Source organism: Marmota monax, unplaced genomic scaffold (genome assembly GCF_021218885.2).
Source record: "Marmota monax isolate L192 unplaced genomic scaffold, Marmota_monax_Labrador192_F-V1.1 WCK01_AAM20220418_F8-fsc00051, whole genome shotgun sequence".
Taxonomy (NCBI): Eukaryota; Metazoa; Chordata; class Mammalia; order Rodentia; family Sciuridae; genus Marmota; species Marmota monax.
The window spans coordinates 15,046,958-15,067,737 of NW_026695202.1; the positions used below are offsets into that span (position 1 = coordinate 15,046,958).

At 63.6% G+C, this 20,780-nt stretch overlaps 1 protein-coding gene and 1 long non-coding RNA gene across 4 annotated transcripts in view; one reads left to right on the forward strand and one right to left on the reverse strand.

The window, feature by feature from the left end:
- Parvb (parvin beta) overlaps window positions 1–20,780 on the forward strand; it is a 79,200-nt gene that overhangs the window by 48,779 nt on the left and 9,641 nt on the right. For all 3 annotated transcript variants that reach the window (XM_046429160.1, XM_046429161.1, XM_058574271.1), the window contains exons 5-10: window positions 5,464–5,604; window positions 6,898–7,013; window positions 9,517–9,575; window positions 12,844–12,863; window positions 17,158–17,219; window positions 18,608–18,676. In XM_046429160.1, coding sequence (XP_046285116.1) covers window positions 5,464–5,604; window positions 6,898–7,013; window positions 9,517–9,575; window positions 12,844–12,863; window positions 17,158–17,219; window positions 18,608–18,676 — 467 coding nt within the window. The remainder of the gene's footprint in view (window positions 1–5,463; window positions 5,605–6,897; window positions 7,014–9,516; window positions 9,576–12,843; window positions 12,864–17,157; window positions 17,220–18,607; window positions 18,677–20,780) is intronic.
- On the reverse strand, window positions 7,194–10,974 carry LOC124082746 (uncharacterized). The gene is made up of 2 exons (XR_009225417.1): window positions 10,385–10,974; window positions 7,194–10,020 (listed from the first exon to the last, which is right to left on the reverse strand). It is a non-coding gene; the product is annotated as an uncharacterized LOC124082746 (long non-coding RNA).

The window sequence follows — 20,780 nt, forward strand, 5'->3', positions numbered from 1 at the left end:
ACGTGGCACTCAGCGTGGCCGGCGCCCTGTCTGCGGTCACTGGGAGGACTTAAAATGAGAAAGACCACAGAGCAGCTGGCCAGGGTGGCTGCCGTCTGGCTCCCTGGGGTCCCCGGGTGACTGGAGCCTGGCACATTTGTGGGTGGGGCGGGGAAGGGTCCTGCAGATTGGTGACCACGTGGACGGGGCCACTTCAGTGGGAAAGAGGGGGGGAGGGTGACGTGCGTGGGGCCTGCTGGCCTCGGTGCCCTGGACCCCGGCCCGCTGACTGCGGCATGGCTTCCTGTCCTCAGGACGCTCTGGGGTGTCTTCAGGGCCAACACCTGGGAGAACCTGTTAATGTGCCTCTTCAGTGTCACCCCGAGACCCCAGGCCCCCGCGTCGGGTGGGGTCGGCAGACCGGCATCAGGGCCTCCTTCCTCCCAGCACCCCCCTGTGCTGGACCCCAGGGCAAGCCTCGTCCTCCTGCAGAGGCCACTCCCTGGGGACGGGGGCGGGGCAGAGGTGGGGCGGGGGCTGCAGGACCCTGGGGGGCGGCGGGGACCACCGAGTGGAGAGAGAGCGGCTGGGGGCGCAGACGAGATGGGCTGCCTGGAGGAGTTGCCCTGGGGCTGGAGTAGGAGGGGGGCCTCTGCCCAGGGAGGGAGGCCGGACACCCAGGGCGGCCTCTGCAGCATGAGGGTGTGGGGAGGCTGAGTCCTTCACTCTGGGCGGGGTCTGCACACGCGATATAAATGGCCCTGCCACCGTCTCACCTGCTGAGGGAAGGCGCTGGGTCACATCACCTCCTGGACGGCCGGGGAGTGTGCGGAGCCACACTGAGTGACCACGCCCTCCAGTCCTGCTGCCCACGGGCATCTGAGAGATCGCTGAGTCTGGCACAGTGGTGCTGTGACTCGGAACTTGGTCTTGTCCCCCCCCACTCCGGTCTCAAGGCCAGTCTTCTGAGGAGGCGTGTCACCCTGGGCTGAGCCACGTCACCTGTTCTGCTGCAATCCCACCCCTTGCCCTGTTTGGGATAGAATGTTCCATGGAAGTGCCCTGGTGTGTCCCCTTCTCTGCTCTGCCTTTGGCTGTGGCTTCCTAGATGTCACTCAACCTGCTGACAGTGGGCATCACTAAGCTAGACTCAGCCCCCCAAACCTGACCCCTGGCCTCATTTGAATGGCTTCTCCCCCATAAAAGAGGTCAGCAGTGCTCGCTCTTTTCACTGACCCCCACGGTCAGAGCAGCCGTCACGGGACCCAAAGAAGAAGGCGCCTCTGTCTCTGTGGGTTGTTTCGTGCAGCCCAGTCCCTGGGGTGACCCTGGTGTTGTAGTCGTGAGGAACGTGACAGGAGGGGTCCCCTGTCCTCCAGACTGCTCTTGAAGGGAAGCTGTGGTCACGGTGAGGTCACCCGCTCCTTTGATCAGGGGCTGGCAGTGCCAGGGCGGGTCTAGGCGGCCTAGGCTCCGGAGACACGGGGTGAGCACGAGGGCCACCAGGTGTGTGTTCCAGCCGAGGGTGGACAGAGGACGAGGTGCATGTGGGCGGTTCCACCTGAAGCATAAGGAGCCGCTGTGAGGGGCAGGGAGCCCGGGGGAGAGCAGCCTGTGGGTGCGGGGGCCGTTGTGGTGCTGGACAGCCAGGGACCCCGCCCAGGAGCCGTCCTGCGCACAGGACAGGGAAGGACATCCAGGCCAAGGCTCTGACGCAAGGAGGAGCCTGTTGTGTAGACGGACAGGGTGGGGGGGGCAGCCGTGCAGACGCAGTCGTGAGACGAGGCTGGGAGGACAGATGGGGCCAGATGGCGTCCAGCCTGGGAAGCAGCGCTTCTCTCCCACATGACAGGAGGCCACTAGAGGCCCTGAGCAGGGTCCTGACATGGTCTCAGTGGAGATTTAAAAGGCCACGTGGGCTTCTGGGTGCAGAGTAGATGGGAAGGAGGGTCAGGAGTTGGCACTGGGACGTTGACCAGGTTGTCTTGCAGCTCTGACCAGGGCAGGAGTGTGACAGGGACAGTGTTCTGGAGGTGACAGCTGCCCGGGGAGGAGCTCTGCATCCTGAAGTCCACTGCTGGGCAGGAGTCTGGAGTCCAGCCGCAGCGTCCGTGTGCGCTCAGTGTCCTGGATTGGATGGCGTCACCTGGAAGAGGGGGCTCCAAATTCCTTATTTGACTGAACTTCAGGTGGCCAAGAAGGGACATCAGTTTGGCTGGGGCAGGATCCGTCTTAGGATGATTCTGGGGTTCCAGGATGAATCTGAAATGTCCCTCAGACCGTTTCATAGTTATCGTGACTTTGTGGTGAAGGGTTAGTGGGTGGGTGCCAACGTCATGCTGTCCAGTGGAGCTGACTTCCTCGGGTGCTGGTGCACAGTCATTCCCAGCAGCCGGGTGCTGGTCACTCTTTTCACACTGGACATGTGAGCTGGTGGAGACTGTCAACTGAGGAGTCCAGAGCAGCACACTGACCTTATCTGTCACTGTCCTCAAGGTACAACGGGTGGTGAAGCAGCCTGGGCTCTCAGCTTCCCTCAGAAGGACTGGTGGCCGTGAAGACTTAGCTCCTCGTTGACTCCGGGCCTCGGGGATCTGGCTGCTGGGGGGATGTTTGATTGAAGCAGATGCTCAAGTTGGTCTTTTCTCCCTACCTGGAACAGACACTTCCTAGTGTCTTCATGAGCAAACTTGAGTGCTCTTCTGAAATTTTTTTTTGTCTTTTTAAATGTTGATTTACTTCTTTGTTTTTGCTTTTAATTCTTCTGCATGCGCATGTGGCCCCACCTATCTCATCTCAAGAAAAAAAAAATGTCCCCAGGCCTTGCAGAGTGGCTGTGAGGTTCAATGACCGGATCTCAGGATCACAGGACAGGCTTGAATTTGTGTCACATCAGCCGCGGTGGGGTATGAACAATGCCGTCCCCCACCCGCGTCAGGGCCATCCTTTGGAGCAGGCGTCCTTGTCCTCTGGCTGCACTTCACGTCCTTTTGGTTCCCTCTTCAGTTGGCCCCGCGAATGCAGCACTTCCTCGAGCTGCGGTGGCCGCGAGTCTTGCTGCGTGCCTTTGTCTTGTGCCCAGCGTGGCGGAGGCTCCCTTGGCTCCGCAGCCTGGTCACGGTGGCCAGGCTGCTGGTCCTCCTTGTTTGAGGGTCCCCAATAAGTACTCGAAAGGCCACTTTAAAGTCTCTTGTTTGTCAGTGGGTCAGTGCCCCACGTTGAAGACAAGGACAACGTTCAGGGATAGTCAGCTGTCGACAGAACACCCCGACGTCGTGCCAGGTGTGGGACCTGTTGTGACCCTGACGAGACGTGTTGGTAGCCCACGTGACTCTTGAGCGAGGCCCGGGATTCCAGGAGAGATCTTGCTGCAGGCATTTCACTCCTTGGCTACCAAAGGCAAAATCTAAAACCAAATAAGGGATTTTGGCCGAGTACCAAGGCCAGAGTTGCCGCCTGTGCGTCTGAGGAGTGGGCTGTGGTGGTCAGCACGAGTGGTCAGGAAGAGGAGGGGCCAGCAAAGCAGCTGGGCAGGATCGGCCACCAGGAGTGTGGAGTCGAGGACAGAGAGGGCCTCTGGGCTTGGCCACGTGGAGATTGCCGCGGGTGAGGACCCGGTGGGCGGTCCCAGAGGAGCTGCCAGTCTCTGCGGCAGGCGGGTTTCTGGGGCACATCTCTGCTGCGTTGGCTCTTTATGGGCAGAGGGTGCTGTGCCGACGGCCGTGGGGGCTCCCGGGCCGGCTACTGCCTCTGCTAGCCCACCCCCCCACTGCCTCTGAGTTTGCAGCCCCCGTTGCGTCACCATGGCCTCCTGACTCCCTGAGGTCCGGCGGTTTTTCTCTGTCTCTTTCTGAGCTGGGAAGAGAGTCTCAGCAGTGGGCAGGGTGATGTCTGGTGGCCCGGCAGCCACGTCCCTTGTTCTCCGCCACATGGAGTGCCACCCAGGACCCAGCCCAGGCCGCCCCAGGCACCGCCAGCTTCCCTGGTCTCCGTTACGGCTGGGTGTGTCCCCCCAAAACTCACACGCTAAAGCCCATCCACCCCACGGGGTGAGACTGTTTGGAGAAGTCGATTGAGGCCTCGTGGTGGGGGCTGGGCCACTGTGACTGGTGTCCTTATAAGGAGAAGAGATTGGGACCCAGACACACAGCGGGGCCATGTGAGGGCAGGGAGAAGGTGGAGTAGGAGCCGGAGGAGAGGCTCAGGAGAAACCAGCCCAGCCGCCCGGCCTCAGGCGGGTAGCCCTGGACACGAGGACCCCTCTCGGCTGTCCCCTCCTCTGGTGCTTTGTCATGCTGCCCGGGCTGATGGGTGCAGTTTCCTTCTCTGTCTCTCCACCTCCGCTTCCACCCCAGGTGACGTGGCTGACAGGGGACAGGAGGGGTGTACCAGGTCCCTGTCTGTCCTACTGGGCTGGGCTCCTGGACCCCGGCTCTGCCCTGTGCTAGGTCCTGGGACACCCGGGCACCCGGCTTGCTGGGTTTCCAGGGTGTTTCTGGGACACTGGAGTCTTCGGCTGATTGGATCAGGTGGAGAGACCCGTGTGCCAGGCGTCACCGTCCCCGGCCGGCGTGGGGGGCTCTTGTTTCCCTTCCTTCTTGCCCTCGGCCAGCTGGATGGTGCGCAGTCGGTGTGTCCAGGAGCCCCTCGGTCACCTCCCACCCAGCCTGTCTCTGCACTAGGGAGGGACCCCTTGTCCCTGCCTGCTGAGCTCCAGGACTGAGCCTGTCACCTAGCGAATGGGGTTTTAAACGCTCTCCTGGATCATCCCGTGACACTAGCCCCGACACCTGAGCCTGGAATCTACGAGTGGCAGGGAACCGGGTCCCCCGCCACACTGCCCTCACCAGGGCGGCTGGAGCGCCGGTGCCCGCGTCTGCTGTCCCCTGCCCTCACCTGCCGCTGTGCTCGCTCCTCAGGGAAACTGAAGGAACGCAGGCCACGGCCGGGTCTGTGGCTCAGTAATTGAATCTTGAGCGAAGGTGACAGTCCCTGTGCTGGCCAGGCCCCTCCGGGTTGCTGCTCCCTCTAGGGGACAACATGGCGCCAGCCCCGTGAAGCTCTAGCAAACTTCTCTGTGTGTCAGAATGTCAGCAGGGCGAGTGGGAGGGGCACGCAGGAGGGAGGTGGCCCCAGAGCCTTCCTGGCCCCGCTAAGCTCATGTCCCCAGGACGGGCTCCTCACTGAGCTGCCCGCTCCTCCAGGTGCCCCTCGCCCTCAGCGGGGTCTTCGGTGACTCTTCCATTTTGTGTTCGTAGAATGATCTGGGGGGGGGGCTCCACGTTTCACCCCTGCCCTGTCCTGCTCTTCCTTCTGGTGCGGAACGACCTTGGACTTGGGGTTCTTACTTCGGCATCTCAAAACTCCCCGTGTCTTGCGGTCACCTGCTCCACCTCGGGGGCCTCAGTCGGCAGGTGGCCGGGCCACCCTGGCCCCTCCTGCCTCCTCTGACGCGCAGCCTCCAGTCTCGTCCTTCTCTTGCAGAGAAGCTGGCGGATCGCAAGCTGAACGTGGCTGAGGTGACCCAGTCTGAGATCGGGCAGAAGCAGAAGCTGCAGACAGTTCTGGACGCCGTGTTGGACCTGCTGCGGCCGCACGGCTGGGCGCTGCGGTGGAGTGTGGACTGTGAGTGGCACAGGGAGGGCGTGTCTTTTGGGGATTTGGGGGGTACCAGAGATTGAACCCAGGGGCACTCGACCGCTGAGCCACATCCCAGCCCTATTTTGTGTTGTATTTAGAGACAGGGCCTCACTGAGTTGCTTAGTGCCTCCCTGTTGCCGAGGCTGGCTTTGAACTCACCATCCTCCTCTCTCAGCCTCCTGGGCTGCTGGGATCACAGGCGTGTGCCACCACGCCTGGCAGGGAGGGCGTGTTTGGACGGACCCTTTGCCTCTGCCCATTGCCCCCCACCAAGGCACCTGGCCCTGGAGGTCACAGACCTGCTCGCCCTCCTGCCCCTCGGGAGGGCAGTGCAGAGGGGAGGGGCCAGGGCCACAAAGCGGGGCCACTGGGCACACCCTGAGAGCCTCTGTGTGCCCAGCGCAGAGCAGAGGAGTGGCCCCAGCTGGGCGGGTCAGGGAGACTTCAGGGGCAGAGCCGTCCCCAGGGGCTCTTGTGGGGACTCGACTCCAAACCCCCGGGACCTTCATACTAAGAGAGCTGTTTTACTGAAGGCCCCCAAAGCAAGTCCCCAGGAACTTGGGCCAGCCTCAGGAAAGTGCCACAAGGTGAGCTGGTTGTAGGAGGGTGTGACGTCACAGTGTCCCCAGCCCAGGCACTCAGCGAGAGGGGAGAGCTGACCAACAGAAGCTGGACCATTCTGGTCCATTGCCCCACCCCCTGCAGGGCAGTTGGGGTGCAGAGCTCTCCATGCTGGCCCCTGGCCCTGGGGCCTGGGGAGCTGGGCCCAGGCTGCGGAAAGGGCACCTGCCCTGGCCTGGCCTCTTGGTCTGAGAACTTGGAGAGACCCAGCCTCATGGGCGCAGGGGCCGTGGGTGGGAATGGGCAGAGGTGGCAGCTGCCCGGCCTCGGCCTGCACTCGGGGGGCTGGGGAGAGTGGGCGGCCACAGAGACTGGCCGGGGCCAGGCGGGAGTCCGCATCCAGCATCCCAGAGACTGTCTGCCCTCGAGGGAGAAGTCACTGGGAGCCAAAGATGATGGCGTCATTACTGTGGTGGCCCGTGGCCGTGACCCGTCCTCCTCCCCATTCACTGCTTTAAAAGCCAGGCTGCTTTAGAAAGTGGTTGTACAGGTCACCTAGGGCAGAGGAAGGAAAGAACTAGAAAGGAGAGAGGAGCTCACGCTGGAGCCCCGGCGCTCTGCTGTCCACGGCTGTCCTGTCCTTGCCTCTGAGGTCCGTGGGGACGCCGCCCTGTGGATGGCCGGGTTCCCTGAGCCTCGCTTTCCTCCCTGCCACAGCGATCCACGGGAAGAACCTGGTGGCCATCCTGCACCTCCTCATCGCCCTGGCCACCCACTTCCGGGCCCCCATCCGCCTCCCCGAGCACGTGTCCGTGCAGGTGGTAGTCGTCCGGGTGAGTAGCCAGCGGGTGCGTCCTGCGCGGGGAAGGCAACGTGACGTCCCCTCCCACAGCCTTCCATCTGCAGATTTTCCCTCTCAAGCACCTACCTCTGTGTCTGGCCCTGGCTCCGAGGTGGACGGCGGGGGGGGGGGGGGGGCGGACAATGGCGCTGATTGGAGCAGAGGCAGAGGCTGCAGGGTGTTGAGGTTTAATTTTCCAGATTTTTGAAAAGAACATTCATTTCTCTCCAAAGCCAACTCGTCGGAATTCAATCCCTTGAATGTGCTTATTACTGGAGGAGGCTGGGCCGGCGGGAGGAAATAGATCCCCAAATTAAAGGCTCCGCACATTTGCCGTGGAGCACGTCCCACATCCCCATCATCTCTTTTTTGGGATTCATTTCTCTTGATTCACTGGGAGAAGGACTGGGACCCCCCGGGCCTGCCCCGCCCTCGCTGCTTCCCCCGGTGCTGGGTGCGGGGCCCCGGGGGGTGCAGGCACAGTTTTGTTGGTGAATGTACTGAGCACCTCGCAGGCACCAGGCGCTCGCTGGGCTGCTGGGGACTCGAGATGAGGAGACCCCACTGGGGCCTGAAGGAGCAGCTGCCTCTTCTGTGTCCCTGGAGACGTCCGGCCACGCGTTCTGATTTTTGGACTCACCAGTCCTGTGGCGTCTGTGGTCCGCGAGAACCTGGCTGAGACGCTGTTTTCTGAAGCCGTCTGACCGCCCCGTCACCCCGGGTGCTGGCTTGGCCTGGCTGGAAGGCCCCTCTCTGGCATTCAGCAAAGGTCACCTGCCTGCTCTGCCCGCTTCCTGCCTAAGGAGGATGTCTGTGGCCAGCACAGTGACGTGGGCCCCAGGAGGCCATCCTGCGGTCCCTATCTTGGATGCCTGGTCGCAGGCAGCCGGCCGGGAAAGGCTTCCCGAGGACACGGGGAGCCTGGTTTCCGAGCCCACCTACGTCAGAGTCGGCCGGGCTGGCGCAGGCTCAGCGTCCCGGGTGTCCCCTTTCAGGCTTGCGCTGGGTCCAAGGCAATCTTGGGTTTGCGGAATGTTTGACCCAAGCAAGTATTCGTGGTGCCTTCCGCACTGACCGGGGTTCGAAGGGCCACACCCAGCATGGAGGAAGCGGGGGGGGGGGGGCTCCGAGCTGGCCGCACCGTTGCTCAGAGGCTGGCCTCCTGGCCTCGTTCGAGCCGCCCTGCCTGCCCTGCCATCCCCCCTGGCCTGTCCCTGCACGTCTGGACTTGCTCAGGCGTCTAGTTCGCTAGTCCCAGGAGGGGCCATGCAAGGCCCGTGGGATTTCAAGGATGGAAGAAACAGAGGCCAGGGCCACGTCCACCTCCTACCACAGGGCCTGGATTGTGCCACAGGGTCACTGACCTGCAGCGACTTCCCCACCAGAGTCCACTACCTTTACACTATTCGTCTTTAAGTCTCCAATACTTGGCCCGGGCCCAGCACCCGGTAGGCACCTAGTGCGAGTTTGGTGTGTGAACAAGTGAACAGGATGTCTCTGGCCTCTCCGGGAAAACTCTTCTGAGACTCAATCAGCCTGAGGCCCCGAGCAGGCTGCTGGCCAGGGACAGCCGTTCCTCATTAACAGGGACCAGCCCCAGAGGCTCTGGAGGCCGCGCTCAGGAAGGAGGGAGGCTCAGATCTCGGGTGGGCCCATGGGGGCCGCCGCCTCAGGAAGCGATCCCCCATCCTGCGAGGGGTCTGGGCAGGGGCCTGTGGTGGTGGTGGCATTGAGTGGTCACCCGGGTTCCCCCAGAGCGCCTGCAGCTGTCACCCACAGCCCCCCTCCATGGCCTGTGTACCCGCCCAGCCCCGAGGAGCGGCCGGTGCCCTTGGGTAGCCCCCCGGCTGCTGGGTCAGAGCAGCTGTAAGAGGGGAGGAGGGGCAGGTGGATCAGAGAGCCAGAAGTCTGAGGTCAGGGGTCAGCAGGGCCACCAGACCTCAGAGGGCTCAGGGAGGACCCTGGCCCTCCAGCCTCTGGGGAGCGGGTGCTGTCCCGAGGCTTCCGTCTCACTCTCTCTGCTTTGGTGGACGCGTGGCCTCCCCCGCTCTGCCTCCTCTGTCCTTACGAGGACCCCAGCCGGGCAGGACTCAGGCTCACTGCAGTCCAGCGTGACCTGGTCTTAACTCGCGTCCACAAGGACGGTTTTCAAGGAAAGTCACATTGGAGGCTCTGGGTGGACGTACTTGGGGGACCTGTTCAGCCTGGGAGCTATTTCACTGGGTGTTTCCGGCTGTCACTCCCCATCCTTCAGACACCCTCCGCCCTCCTGGTGGCACACTGAGTCCCTCTGGGGACTCTGAGCCGGGGCGCTTCCTCCAAGACCCCCTCTGAGGCCCGCTGTCAGGCCACACGGGGGACGGTTGCCGTAGGTTCTCCCCGGCGGCCACCTGAAGAGCCCCTGAGCCGTGGGGAGGGAGCTCCTGCCCGGGGACCCTGTGCGTGGGCGAGTCCTCTCACCTCCTCTCTCTGCTTGGCTTCCCGGGGACGAGCAGAAGTGGGAAGGCCTGCTGCACTCCAGCCACGTGTCGGAGGAGCTGACCTCGACCACAGAGTAAGTGGACCGTCCGGCCCTCCAGGCCCTGCGCCCGAGCCAGAGACACCCGTGCCCGAGGGCTGTCCCTGTGTCCCTTGCCCTCCGGGAGCCTTTACCTGCAGGCCATCCTGGCCTCCCCTGCCACACACGCTCCAGCTTCGCCCCCGGAGTCCATGTTCCTTCCTGTAGAGGGCTTTAGGGATGTTGGGTGGGGCTGAAGGTGCAGGAAGGCCCTGGAGACCAGCCCCCCCGGGGACCCATCTGCAGCTCCCTCAGAGGGACGCCACGGGTCCAGGCCCCGCTTGTCTTGGACGAGCGAGGCTCTCTGGGAAGTCCAGAGGGCAACTTCAACTGTCCGAAAGGCTTCAAACCCCTCGGAAGTAGCAGATCCAATAGTCGGTTCTGGGTGGCCGTCAGGACGCCCGCCGAGGACCTCAGAGTTCTCTGCCTCCGCACTGACCTGCTGCAGGTGAGGCAGGAGGTTCAAAGGATCCGTCGTCGGCAGACCCACCAGCTCCGTGCACAGGGAGGGACCGGGGCTGTGGGTTCACGGACAGCCTTTCAAAGCTGGGCCAAGGGGAAACCAGTCCCTCGCTCGCAGCCCGTGAGCTGTCGGGGAAGCTGTCAAGGTGGCTGCGTGGGTGTGGCCTGCCACGCGGCCCCCGGGTGCTCCAAGCCCTCGAGAGGGAACGAGGGGAGCTGGGGGAGGGAGACGTGCTGTGCCCGGCACCGAGGTCCCTGCGCAGCCGGGTGTCCAGCAGTAGAAGCTGCTTGGGAGGAACTGGGATTGGGGTGGCGTCCGGCCACCGACTGTCACCTAGACCCACCTTGGAGCCTGTTCATTTGCTGGCAGTCCGTGGTCAGCGGCTCGGGCTGGGCTCAGCTGGGCGGTTCTCTGGCCAGTCTTGCCAGGGTTGCTGTGTGACTGTGGACATCCGAGGGCCACCATGGGGCTGGGCAGGCCTAAGTGAGTCCAGTAGAGTATTCCCCAGGTCCCCTCAGCACTCAGAGCAAGTGACAGGTCTCCCTGGGCCAGGGGTGGAGACAGACCCCACCCTCGGATCAGGAGAGGCCCAGCCCATTGCTCAGGCAGACGTGCAGCCCTGGACCACGCCATGGCCACCTTTCCCCGCCCCCTACCCCCGAGGATAAAAGGACCAGAGAGGGGGGTCGTGAGCCCTGCAGCCAGCCTGGGTGAAGCCCAGAGGGGAGTAGGGTGGGAAGGTGGCCTCGACATCCACCAGCCATGATCAGCACATGGGGGCCTGATGCCCACCAGCCCCAGCTGGGCACAGAGAGGCTGTTGGACTTGGCTCCTCTCCTGAGAGCTGTGGACCAGGGTGCAGGCAGAGGGCATGTCAGCAGAACGCAGGATCCTGCCCGGGGCAGGTGGCGGGCAGGTGGAGGGGGCAGGTGGAGGGGGCAGGTGGAGGAGCGCGTCCCTGAGGGAGTCTTTAGGGGGATTTGCCTACAGGCCGGCTGAGAGCCAGGGAGCCAGCCGGGCTTTCCCGGGTCTTGGGCTCTTCCGGGAGGGCAGTGCAGGAAGTGGCGAGGTTGTGGTCCCTTCCCAGGCCACGCCGGCCCCATCCCACCAACCTTCTCCTCACCTGCCCACTCCGGGTTGCTCCCTCCGCCCCTCCTCTCCCATGGCCACCGAGGATCTGGGGATCGTCCTGCTGTGGCTGCCTGTCCTCTGGTACCTCTCTCCTCCGTCCTCCTGCGACAACAGAGACCCACGTTTAGGTTGCTGAAGGCATCATGGCCACCGCATCCCGTCTCTGTCCCTTCTGGTCTCTCTTAGCGGCAGCCCTGAGGTCACCCTCTCCAGAAAGCTCCCCTGGGAGGCTCAGGTGTCTGTCTCACCTTTGGAGTCCCGGGCCGGGCCCTCGGTGTTGTCCCTGCAGTGTTTAGTTCTGTGTCTCCCTGCCTGCGCATAGTAGGTGCTTACATCAGCGTCTGTTAAACAAGATGGAACCCGAGCACCGGTGCTACAGGGATCTGGGGAAGAAACAGCTCCACCGCAGCCCCTCAGGACGGTCGCGTGGGGCAGGGCTGTGCCCCGGGCACCGGCGCTTTCCAAACTAGTCGTCCTGGTCCTTCACGGGCTGGCCTCCTCACAGCATGTCCTCAATGACATAGGGCTTGGGGCCATTGCAGCCCTGGACCCTGAGGTCTGTGGCCAAGGCTGCTGGGAGACCTGCAGGAACTGGGTCCCTCCTGTGACTTGTACGCAGCCCCTACAGAGGGCGACTCAGGTGGCTGGCATGCCCACCGAGGGGGTGACCTGCTGCCCGTCTTGTGCAGTGTCAGCCCCTGCACCAGCCCCCTGCGTGTGTCCACAGAGTGGGACAGAAGGGAGCCAGGTGGGATTCGGGTCCCATCAGGGACACTTGAACTGGTCAGCCCTGCCCTGTCATGTTGCTTACTGAACCGCTGATGACCGTCTGACAGCTCTCTCCCCCGCCCCTCTCCGTCTCTCTCCCTCTCTCTGTCTCTCTCTGTCCCTCTCTCTCTCTCTCTGTCCCTCTCTCTCTCTCTCTGTCCCTCTCTCTCTCTCTCTGTCCTCTCTCTCTCTCTCTCTGTCCCTCTCTCTCTCTCTCTGTCCCTCTCTCTCTCTGTCCCTCTATCTCTCTCTCTGTCCCTCTCTCTCTCTGTCTCTGTCCCTCTCTCTCTCTCTCTGTCCCTCTCTCTCTCTCTGTCCCTCTCTCTCTCTCTGTCCCTCTCTCTCTCTCTCTGTCCCTCTCTCTCTCTCTGTCCCTCTCTCTCTCTCTCTGTCCCTCTCTCTCTCTGTCCCTCTCTCTCTGTCTCTCTCTCTCTCTGTCCCTCTCTCTGTCTCTCTCTCTGTCCCTCTCTCTGTCCCTCTCTCTCTCTCCCTCTCTCTCTGTCTCTGTCCCCCTCTCTCTGTCCCTCTCTCTCTCTCTCTCTCTTTCTCTCTCTCTGTCCCTCTCTCTCTCTCTGTATCTTTCTCTGTCTCTTTCTGTCTCTCTCTCTCTCTCTCTCTCTCTCTCTCTGTCCCTCTCTCTCTCTCTCTCTCTCTCTCTGTCCCTCTCTCTCTGTATCTTTCTCTGTCTCTCTCTGTCCCTCTCTCTCTCTCTCTGTCCCTCTCTGTCTCTCTCTCTGTCCCCCTCTCTCCCTGTCCCCCTCTCTCCCTGTCCCCCTCTCTCCCTGTCCCTCCCTGTCCCCCTCCCTCCCTGTCCCCCTCCCTCCCTGTCCCCCTCTCTCCCTGTCCCCCTCCCTCCCTGTCCCCCTCTCTCCCTGTCCCCCTCTCTCCCTCTTCTTGTTGCAGGCAGATGATGGGCCGGTTTGGTGAGTACTGGGGCGCCCTGGGGCTCATGGGTCATCCGGGGAGTGGAGCCAGGGCCATGGGGCACCAGGGCAGGAGGGGCAGGGTGGAGGGAGGGAGGGGACTGCCTGTGTGACCGCGGGTGACTGGGTGGCTCTGGGAGGGAGGGAGGGGCCCTTTGTGGGGTGGGCTTCTCACAGTCTCTGGTTTAACAGCCCTCCCTGGGGTCAGGCCACCGAGGCTCTGGTTCCAGCGGGTGACCTTTCGCTGCCCCTTCATCTCTGTCCCTCACCAGCAATGGGGGAGTAAGGGACAGAGGACCGAGTGACATGAGTGAGGGCCCTGCTCCCCTGCAGCTGGTTTTTCCTGCAAGTTTTCAGGGGTGTCCCAAAGAGGGTCCTGACCACTGGCCCACCCCCCACTCAAGCCTGGGACCCCATCACCAACGAGGGGTGGCAGCACAGGGACCAGCCATGTGTGTCGGTGTTTGAACCCCCGAGGTGGGCAGCCCAGCTGGCCTCCTGGACAGAGCCTCCTGTGGGGGACTTTTCAAACCAGGAGCACTGGCCCCCCAGGGCCTGTTCTCCAGCGGGTGGGGAGGGGCCGGCACTGTCACAAGGAGCAAGGCCCCGGCCCGGCTGGCACAGGTGCGGTCACTGGGGTCCTCGGGTAGGGATGCCCCTGAAGCCCAGCCTTGAGGCTGTTCTGGGGACCAGCCAGCGCCGCGCCCTATGACTTCCCCAAGGCCTGGGGTTCCAGAGAAGGCAGCATACTGTCCCCTGGGCTTCCTCCGGAGACCTCAGGCTGTGCCGGGACTCACTGCCACACGGGATTGTATTCCACCCTTTTTAGTGAAGGAGGAGGGGGAAGGCTGGTCACGGTCACCGAGGGAGACGCTGCAGGAGGGCAGCCCAGGGCCGGCGTGGGGCGCCCGAGAGTGCCCGCCGGGCACCCTGCCCCTTCCTGCTCAGAGCAGCTCAACCCTGGGGTGACACCGGCAGAGGGGCCCAGGCCCTCGCGTCCTCTGCAGCCCGTAGACGCGGCTGTGGGAGGTCACGGAGCATCAGCTTGGTGGGGGCCTCAGGGGGGGGCGGGCCGGGGAGCAGGGGTGGCCGTGGCGCACCTCCCGCGGCCCCCTTCAGCCCGCTGCCCGGGTCTGACCACACACACCGCGGCCTCCGGTGCCGTGGCCTCCCTGCTTGCCCCTTGCAGCTGCCGGGTTCTTTGCACCAACCATTTTTGGGGGTCCTCAGTCTCCCTAATACGTCCCTGCCTGCCTGAGGCCCTCTCAGTGGCCCCGAGGGGTCTCTCTGAGCACCCTTTGCACACCTCCCCTCTGGCCTCCAGGCCCTGCTCCCTTGGGGAGGCTCCACCTGCAGCCCCAGGCCTCCTGCCCAGGCCTCCTGCCCCCTCAGGATTGCTCCATGCTCGTCCCGTCAGCTCCTGGCTCTGATGTCACTTACCCCAGTGACCGCAGGTGCTCCCACCCGCCTCACCTATTGGCCGAGTGCTCTGTGCCCAGGGAGTGTGTAGCTCTTGCCCGTGTCAGTGTCTACACCCGCAGGCCTCCGCGTGCCTGGCAGACGGGGTGGACCTGTGGGCTCCTGCCCCTCCTCCCTGCTCAGGGCTCCTTGAACTGCAAGCGTCCTGCGGGCTGGACGGCACCAGGGCAGCACCCCAGCCCCCACCTAGTGCCCGTGGGCCCGCAGCAGCTCCTAGACACTCTGGGAGCTCCCAGGGCACCAGGTGGCCCCTGGTGACGCTGCTGCTGGGCTTTGCCAGGAGCCCGCTCCTGCCTCTCTGTCCCCAGGGTCCTGCAGAGGTGGGGAGCAGGCTTTTCTCTGGGTGGAAGCGCTCTCCAGGGAGCCGAGGTTGTAGTCTGGTCTCCATGGCGACGGCTGGCTGTGCCTCTTCTCGCTGGCAGCCGCCCCCGCCCCAGCACTGGGCCCTTCCCAGGCTGCAAGAGGACAGGGATGCCGTGTGCTCCCTTCACCTCTCCTCCTCCCTACAGCCTGACCTCGCCCCTCCTGGCCTCCCCGTTTCTGCCAGCAGAGCTGGTCCGAAACTGCAGCCTGACGCTACGGCACTGCCCCACGGCGCCCGCTGCCCCACGGCGCCTGCTGCCCCCGCCGGCTTGCTCACGCCCCCCCACTCTTGGCCTGACTCTGGGCTTCCTCGCCCTCTGTTCCACGTGCTGTCCCCTCCACCCAGAGCGCCGTCCTCCCTCCTCCTCTTGCCCAGAAACCCCCCTCAAACTGCAGGACTCCTTCGTCCTCAGGGAGCACCAAGGGACAGAGGCCAGCCCTGACCTCCTGGACTGGGCTTTCCTGCACTCCCGCCTCCTCTTCCTGGACGGCAGTGGGCAGGGACTGTGCCCAAGGCTTTCATAGCAGGAAGTGGGCTTGGGGAGGAGGAGGCCGTTCACCTCGAAGCCTGTGCACCTTGAAGCCGTGCCTCTGGGATCCGAGCCTGGACCCACCTTTATCCCCACCAGGCACACAGATGTGTGCTGGGTCCTGTGGCTAGTCCCCACTGTCCCCCTTCAGAGCCCTGCAGCCCCTGGTGCAGGTGAGCGGCAGCCAGTGTGGGCGTCCCCTCCTGCCCGGCGGCCTCCCGTGTGGCCTGGCTAAATATACCCGCTGACGTCAAGCGCTCTGCTCCCGGGGCCTCCGTAAGCAGCGTCTAAAGCTGGGTCTTGCCTGGTGAAGTTGAGCCCTTTTTGTGCCCTTAACAGATTGTCTCATGGGGGACAACCTGACTTTGATGACGGTAGAGTCGTTCACATCTGCTGCGGTGGAGGCTGAGGCTGGGAGGCCGGCGGGAGGGCCGTCCAGGCTCTGGGCGGAGGAGGCTTCTGCCCCCGCCCAGGCGCATGTGCAGGCTCCTGGGCCCCAGGAGCTCTGGGCTGGGCGGGCCAGCTGCAGCGTCCACCACCTCCTGTCCCTGGCCCTTGGGTGTCCAGCTCCTTCCCTTAGGGCCTGGCGGATCCTCCCTCCTTCATTGTCCTGTGACAGGTTGGGGGTGACACAGATGCTGGCCTGGCCACCCCCGGGAGGGCAGGGGAGGCCTCCATGCAGGGTTCAGGCCCAAGCCCTGGCTGGAGACAGAGGTGTCTCTGCTGTCCTCGTCCTGAGCACCACCTGCCCCAGGGATCCCGAGGGCAGAAGCCGGAGGCCCCAGGTCCCTTCCACGCGCTGTCTGCCTGCCCTTCTGCCAGCGGCCGTCCCCGCAGCTCTGTGCTCCTGTCCACGTGCCCCCCTCAGGGGTCGCCCAGTCAGCCCCGTGCCCTCCCACGTCCTCAGCCGTCGGGGGCCACCCAGGTGGAGGTCGGAGCAGCCAGGGGCCCTCCCGGGAGGAGGAGGGTGGACGGGCACTGCAGGGGCGTGAGCCACCCGTCCCCGTCCCTGAAGTTGACCCTGCGGACGCAGACTCCCTGGGGATGCTGTCGGGAGCCGCAGGGTCTCAGTTCCTTTGCTCTCTGCACGCTGGGGCCCACCCTTCCCCGAGCAGGAGCCAGACAGTGCAGGAGACAGGCATCCGCGGTCCCAGGTGTGGGGAGTGGATGGTCCAGCAGAAAAGTGCCTCTCAGTGAAAGGACAGCTGGTGGAGGCTGGGAGCCCCTCAGAGGTGCCTAGGGGCGCAAGGCAGTGAGGCAGCCATAGGGCAGGTGCAAAGGCCCCGGGGCAGGCTGTGCCTGTAGCTCGTTGCAGGAGCAGTCAGAGGCCGGTGGGTGGAATGAAGTCAGGGCCTGAGTGTGGAGGGTGCCTGATCCACCCCTTGGCCTACTGGAGGGAGAAGGGCCTCTACTCTAAGCATGGTGAGGAGCTGGGCTCGGTGGTTTGGGCGGGAGGATAAGGAAGGATTCAGGAGCGCTTTAAAGGGGAGGATGGGGAAAAGCCAGAGGCCCGCTGAGCAGGAGGCTGCAGGCGCCCCAGGGTGGGGGCAGCCTGTGTGTGGGCGCAGCTGCTTTGGGGAGGCAGAGGTGACTGGATCGCAGGTAGACAAAAGACGTGGAGGGGGAGAGTTGGGGACGGCTTGAGTGACAGGAGTGGCCGGGCAGCTGTCCCAGTGCCGTCCTGTGGCCCGTGGAGAGCTTCCCGCCCTGTTGAACGGCACCTTGGAGGCGTCCTGTGCGCGCGCCTGGTGTCAGGGCTCCGGGCTCGCCCAGCCTCCTCGAGGGCGCCCCCTTCAGTTCTGGCAGGAATTAGACTCCGGGCGGGCGGGAGCGTCAGGCAGAGCTTCCCGGGGGGGACAGGCCATCAGGGCACGAGTGCCTCCATCAGCCCCTCTCCCGTCCCCTCCTGGCCTGTCTTGCAGAGCGAGACGCCTTCGACACGCTCTTCGATCACGCGCCGGACAAGCTCAACTTGGTGAAGAAGGTGAGCCGGTCCCCCCGCCTCCCCGGCCTCTGTCTCGACGCCTGCTGGGCAGAGCGTGCGTTTGAAACCTGGCCGCGGGACTGGAGCAGAATCAGTCAAAACTGGCCACAGTGCGCAAAGCCAGCACCCCTCAACTCCGCGGTCCGCTCCCTGCGGGGGCAGCTCCCACCCTCCCGCCAGCCTGCGGGCAGTTCCTGGAGACTCCCCCCCAGGGCTTTTCTCAGTGTGGAGTGCTGTCAAGCAGTCACGGCAGTGTCACTGGCCTCCTTACTGCGAAGCCACATTCACAGCCATCAGCCTCTTTGTCTCCAGGCGGGAGCTGGAAGGCCGGGCCTCCCCACCCAGGCATCCTGTTGGCCAGGCCGTGGATGGGAAAGTCCAGCGAGGCTGTGGAGATCTGCTAGGGCGCTGCGCCTCCAGAAGGGATTGGGGCCACCTGGCCGAGGGCCTGGGGACGCCCCACTGGGGAGGCAGCTGTGGGCGGTGAGCCAGGGAGGGAGCTCTCAGGTCAGGACAGCTTCCCCGGATGGATTTCTCAGTGCAGGACTTGTCAGAGCCTTTAATGTGCCACCTGGCATTGCAACTCTCCAAGAAGGAATGGGGTGGACGTGCTTCCCAAGTGGGTTTGGATGGTGAGATTTATGCATCTTCATTTGGGGGCAGGACGTCTTACAGTCCTGTGGAACCCACTTTTGGGAAGTGCCAGCCCAGGCTCAGTGACATCTTTATGTCCTGGAAACGTGACAACAGGCTGTGGGAATCCCCCATGGTCCTCCCAGACGGAGCCTTCCTAGTTTCCTCAGGTCCCAAGTACCGGACCTGGGAGTCCCCGCCCTGCCCCACCCCCCAGCCACTACTGGCCCAGGGACAGAGCAGATGGGTGGACAGTGAGGTAGGAAGGTTCAACCAGAGTCCTCGCCTCCAGGCTGTGTCCTGAGGCAGGTTATGTGGACCCAGCCTCAGTTTCCCACCTGCCTGGTGGGGCCAGGGGCATTGCCCCCTCTCAGGGGCACCGTGACGGTAACCTGGGCCACCTCCGTGTGACTCACGGTGGTCCCTGTGTGGAACGAGTGTGGCCCATGGTTACCTTGCTCCTTTCAGTAGGTGGGGTCAGCGGGGCCACCAGCCAGGGACCAGCGCGATCTGGTGGTCTCCCCCTGACCCCTGCTTCCAAGTGTCCTTCTCAGGCCCACAGTGGGAGTGGCCTGGAGGGAACCGGGGACCCTGCCCCCTGCCGGGCTCCTCCCCAGGCCACCAGCCACAGCGGGCCGCACGTGCCCCGTGTCTGGCACGGGACTTTCTCACTGAGCCCTGGTGGCAGTAGGTACCGGTGGACACCCCACGGGGCCGGTGCTGTCCCCGACGTCCCCTCTTGCTCTGCCTTGCAGTCGCTCATCACTTTTGTGAACAAGCAGCTGAACAAGCTGAACCTGGAGGTGACGGAGCTGGAGACCCAGGTAGGCGGGGTTCGGCCCCCCGGGTCTCTGTCCTGTGCGTCCAGCAGCCCTGAGCCCGGGTGGGGCGGGGACGAGCAGGCGGGAGCCCCTGGGTGCTCCTGGGCTGTGGACACAGGGCCGATCTGCGTCCATGGCCTTCTCTGGGCCTGAACTTGCCCTTTCATAAGGACGCAGCCATGTTGCACTGGCGCCCACCCTGGTGACTTCACGTCAACCTCGTGACCCCTGCAGGGACCCTGTTTCCAAATAAGGTCACGTTCACAGGTCCTGGGGACGAGAACTCCGACATGTCTGTTCTGGGAGAGGGTCCAACTCTCCACACCCTCCGAGGCTGCACCCCACGCTGTCACGCGCCTTTGCACGTGCACGTCCCTCGGGTCTGATGTCCTGCGGTGGAGGCCACTGTTGTCACCTGTGGCCCTGTGACCTGCACCTGGCAAATGCTGAATAATTCCCCTCCAGTGAATGTGGATAAAATATTTCTTCTGCAATAGAATGCACACCTCCCGCCCCAAGATAAAGTGGCGCCGTGAAAATAGGTCCTCAGCCTTGGCAGACAGGACGCAGGCTCCCCGGATTAGTCTGGGGCCTTGGGAGCTGTTGGCACTGACGCCTCTAATGCACAGCTGATCCTTCTTAAGCCCCTGGGCAATTTCTCTCACCCCTTTCTCCTCCTTAGACTTCTCTCATTTGCTTTTCTAATTAAAAAAGTAATTCAGGTTCATTGTAGAAATGCCTGAAAGTGCAGATAAGCAAAACAAATGAAAACCATCCCTAATCCCTTCACCCAGGGCTGCGCCCTGGGCTCTGTGGCGCCCTCCCCCTATCCGCGGGGGCTGAGCGGCAGCCCAGTCTGCACCGGGAAGTCCCCTGGTCCCTTTTCTAAAGCATATATTTGCGCATCAATTGAAAATGCATCCATTATTTCTGGCAATTTGCTAATGCGGCCCCTGCCTGGCAATCTGCAGACCGCGCCTGTCTAGGTGCTGAGTTCAAAGGCGCATTTTCTCAGGTGACGGGGTCCCGCATCAGCTGCTCTGTCGTGTGTTTTGGTCCCTAAATACATCAGCTGCGTCCTCCTTATAAGACAGAGGAGCGCGTCTCTGCCTGGCCTTTCCTCTTGTCCCGTCCACCTGGGGATCTACATTTTCTTGCTCTGAGTTGTCCCCCACTCAGCCAGCCCCTGGTGACACTGGTCTCCCTGGTCTTGCTCCTGGGACCCGAGTACCTCTGTCCAGCCATTTGTACCCTCCTCCATTTCCCGGATTGACTCAGAGAAAGGCAGGCGCCAGGGTCAAGTGGCGGTGTGGGGGCTGCCCCCGCGTCCTGACCGGCGTTCTCAGATGGGCCAGCACCTAGCACCAGAAGCCAGGGTGCCTCAGGCTTGGACTCTGCGCTTCAGTGCACATCCGTCCTCCTTCCCGCAGCGTCCACCCCTGTTTCCAACGTCACGTTGTCTGTAAAGGAGGCGGCGTGTCACCCACCGAGCAGCCGACAGGCTGAGTCCAGGGCCCGGCCAGTGCCGCGACCCCAAAGGACTGTCCCCTGTAAACAGCAGCTTCACACTTTCCGTTTCTTAGTGGCATGTCCCCTGCCGTGGGCCAGGGCAGGCCACCACTGGGTGTCTGTCTGTGGGGGGCTGCGGCAGCCTCAGGCAGGCCTTGGCTCCTCAGAGGTCATTTTCAAAAGATGGCGGGTCCTGCTGCCCCTTGTCCCATCCTCCCACGCCCAGCATCACCTGTACTGAGGGTGGGTGCAGGACGTTTCGGGCCCAGTGGGAAGGGACTCTGGATGCCGGGTGCCACAAAGGCTGGCATCTCCAGGGGCCCCCGGGGGGGATTATCCCAGCCATGGGTGCAGCTGGTACTTAGTGGTGGCCGGAGGGAGAGCCAGCGCACCAGGTGGCCAGTCTGCCCTGCACCTGCACCTGCAGACGCTGATGGGGGGCTTGCTCTTACTGGGGGTCCTGCCCATCCTTGCTGGCCCTCCCCTGAGACCTAGTGTCAGTAACAGGGACAGTTTCAGACTCATAGCCTCAGCCAGGCTGCTGCCCCTGACCCCAGACACTAGCCTCCAGGCACCTGGTCCTACCGGTGCCTTGCCC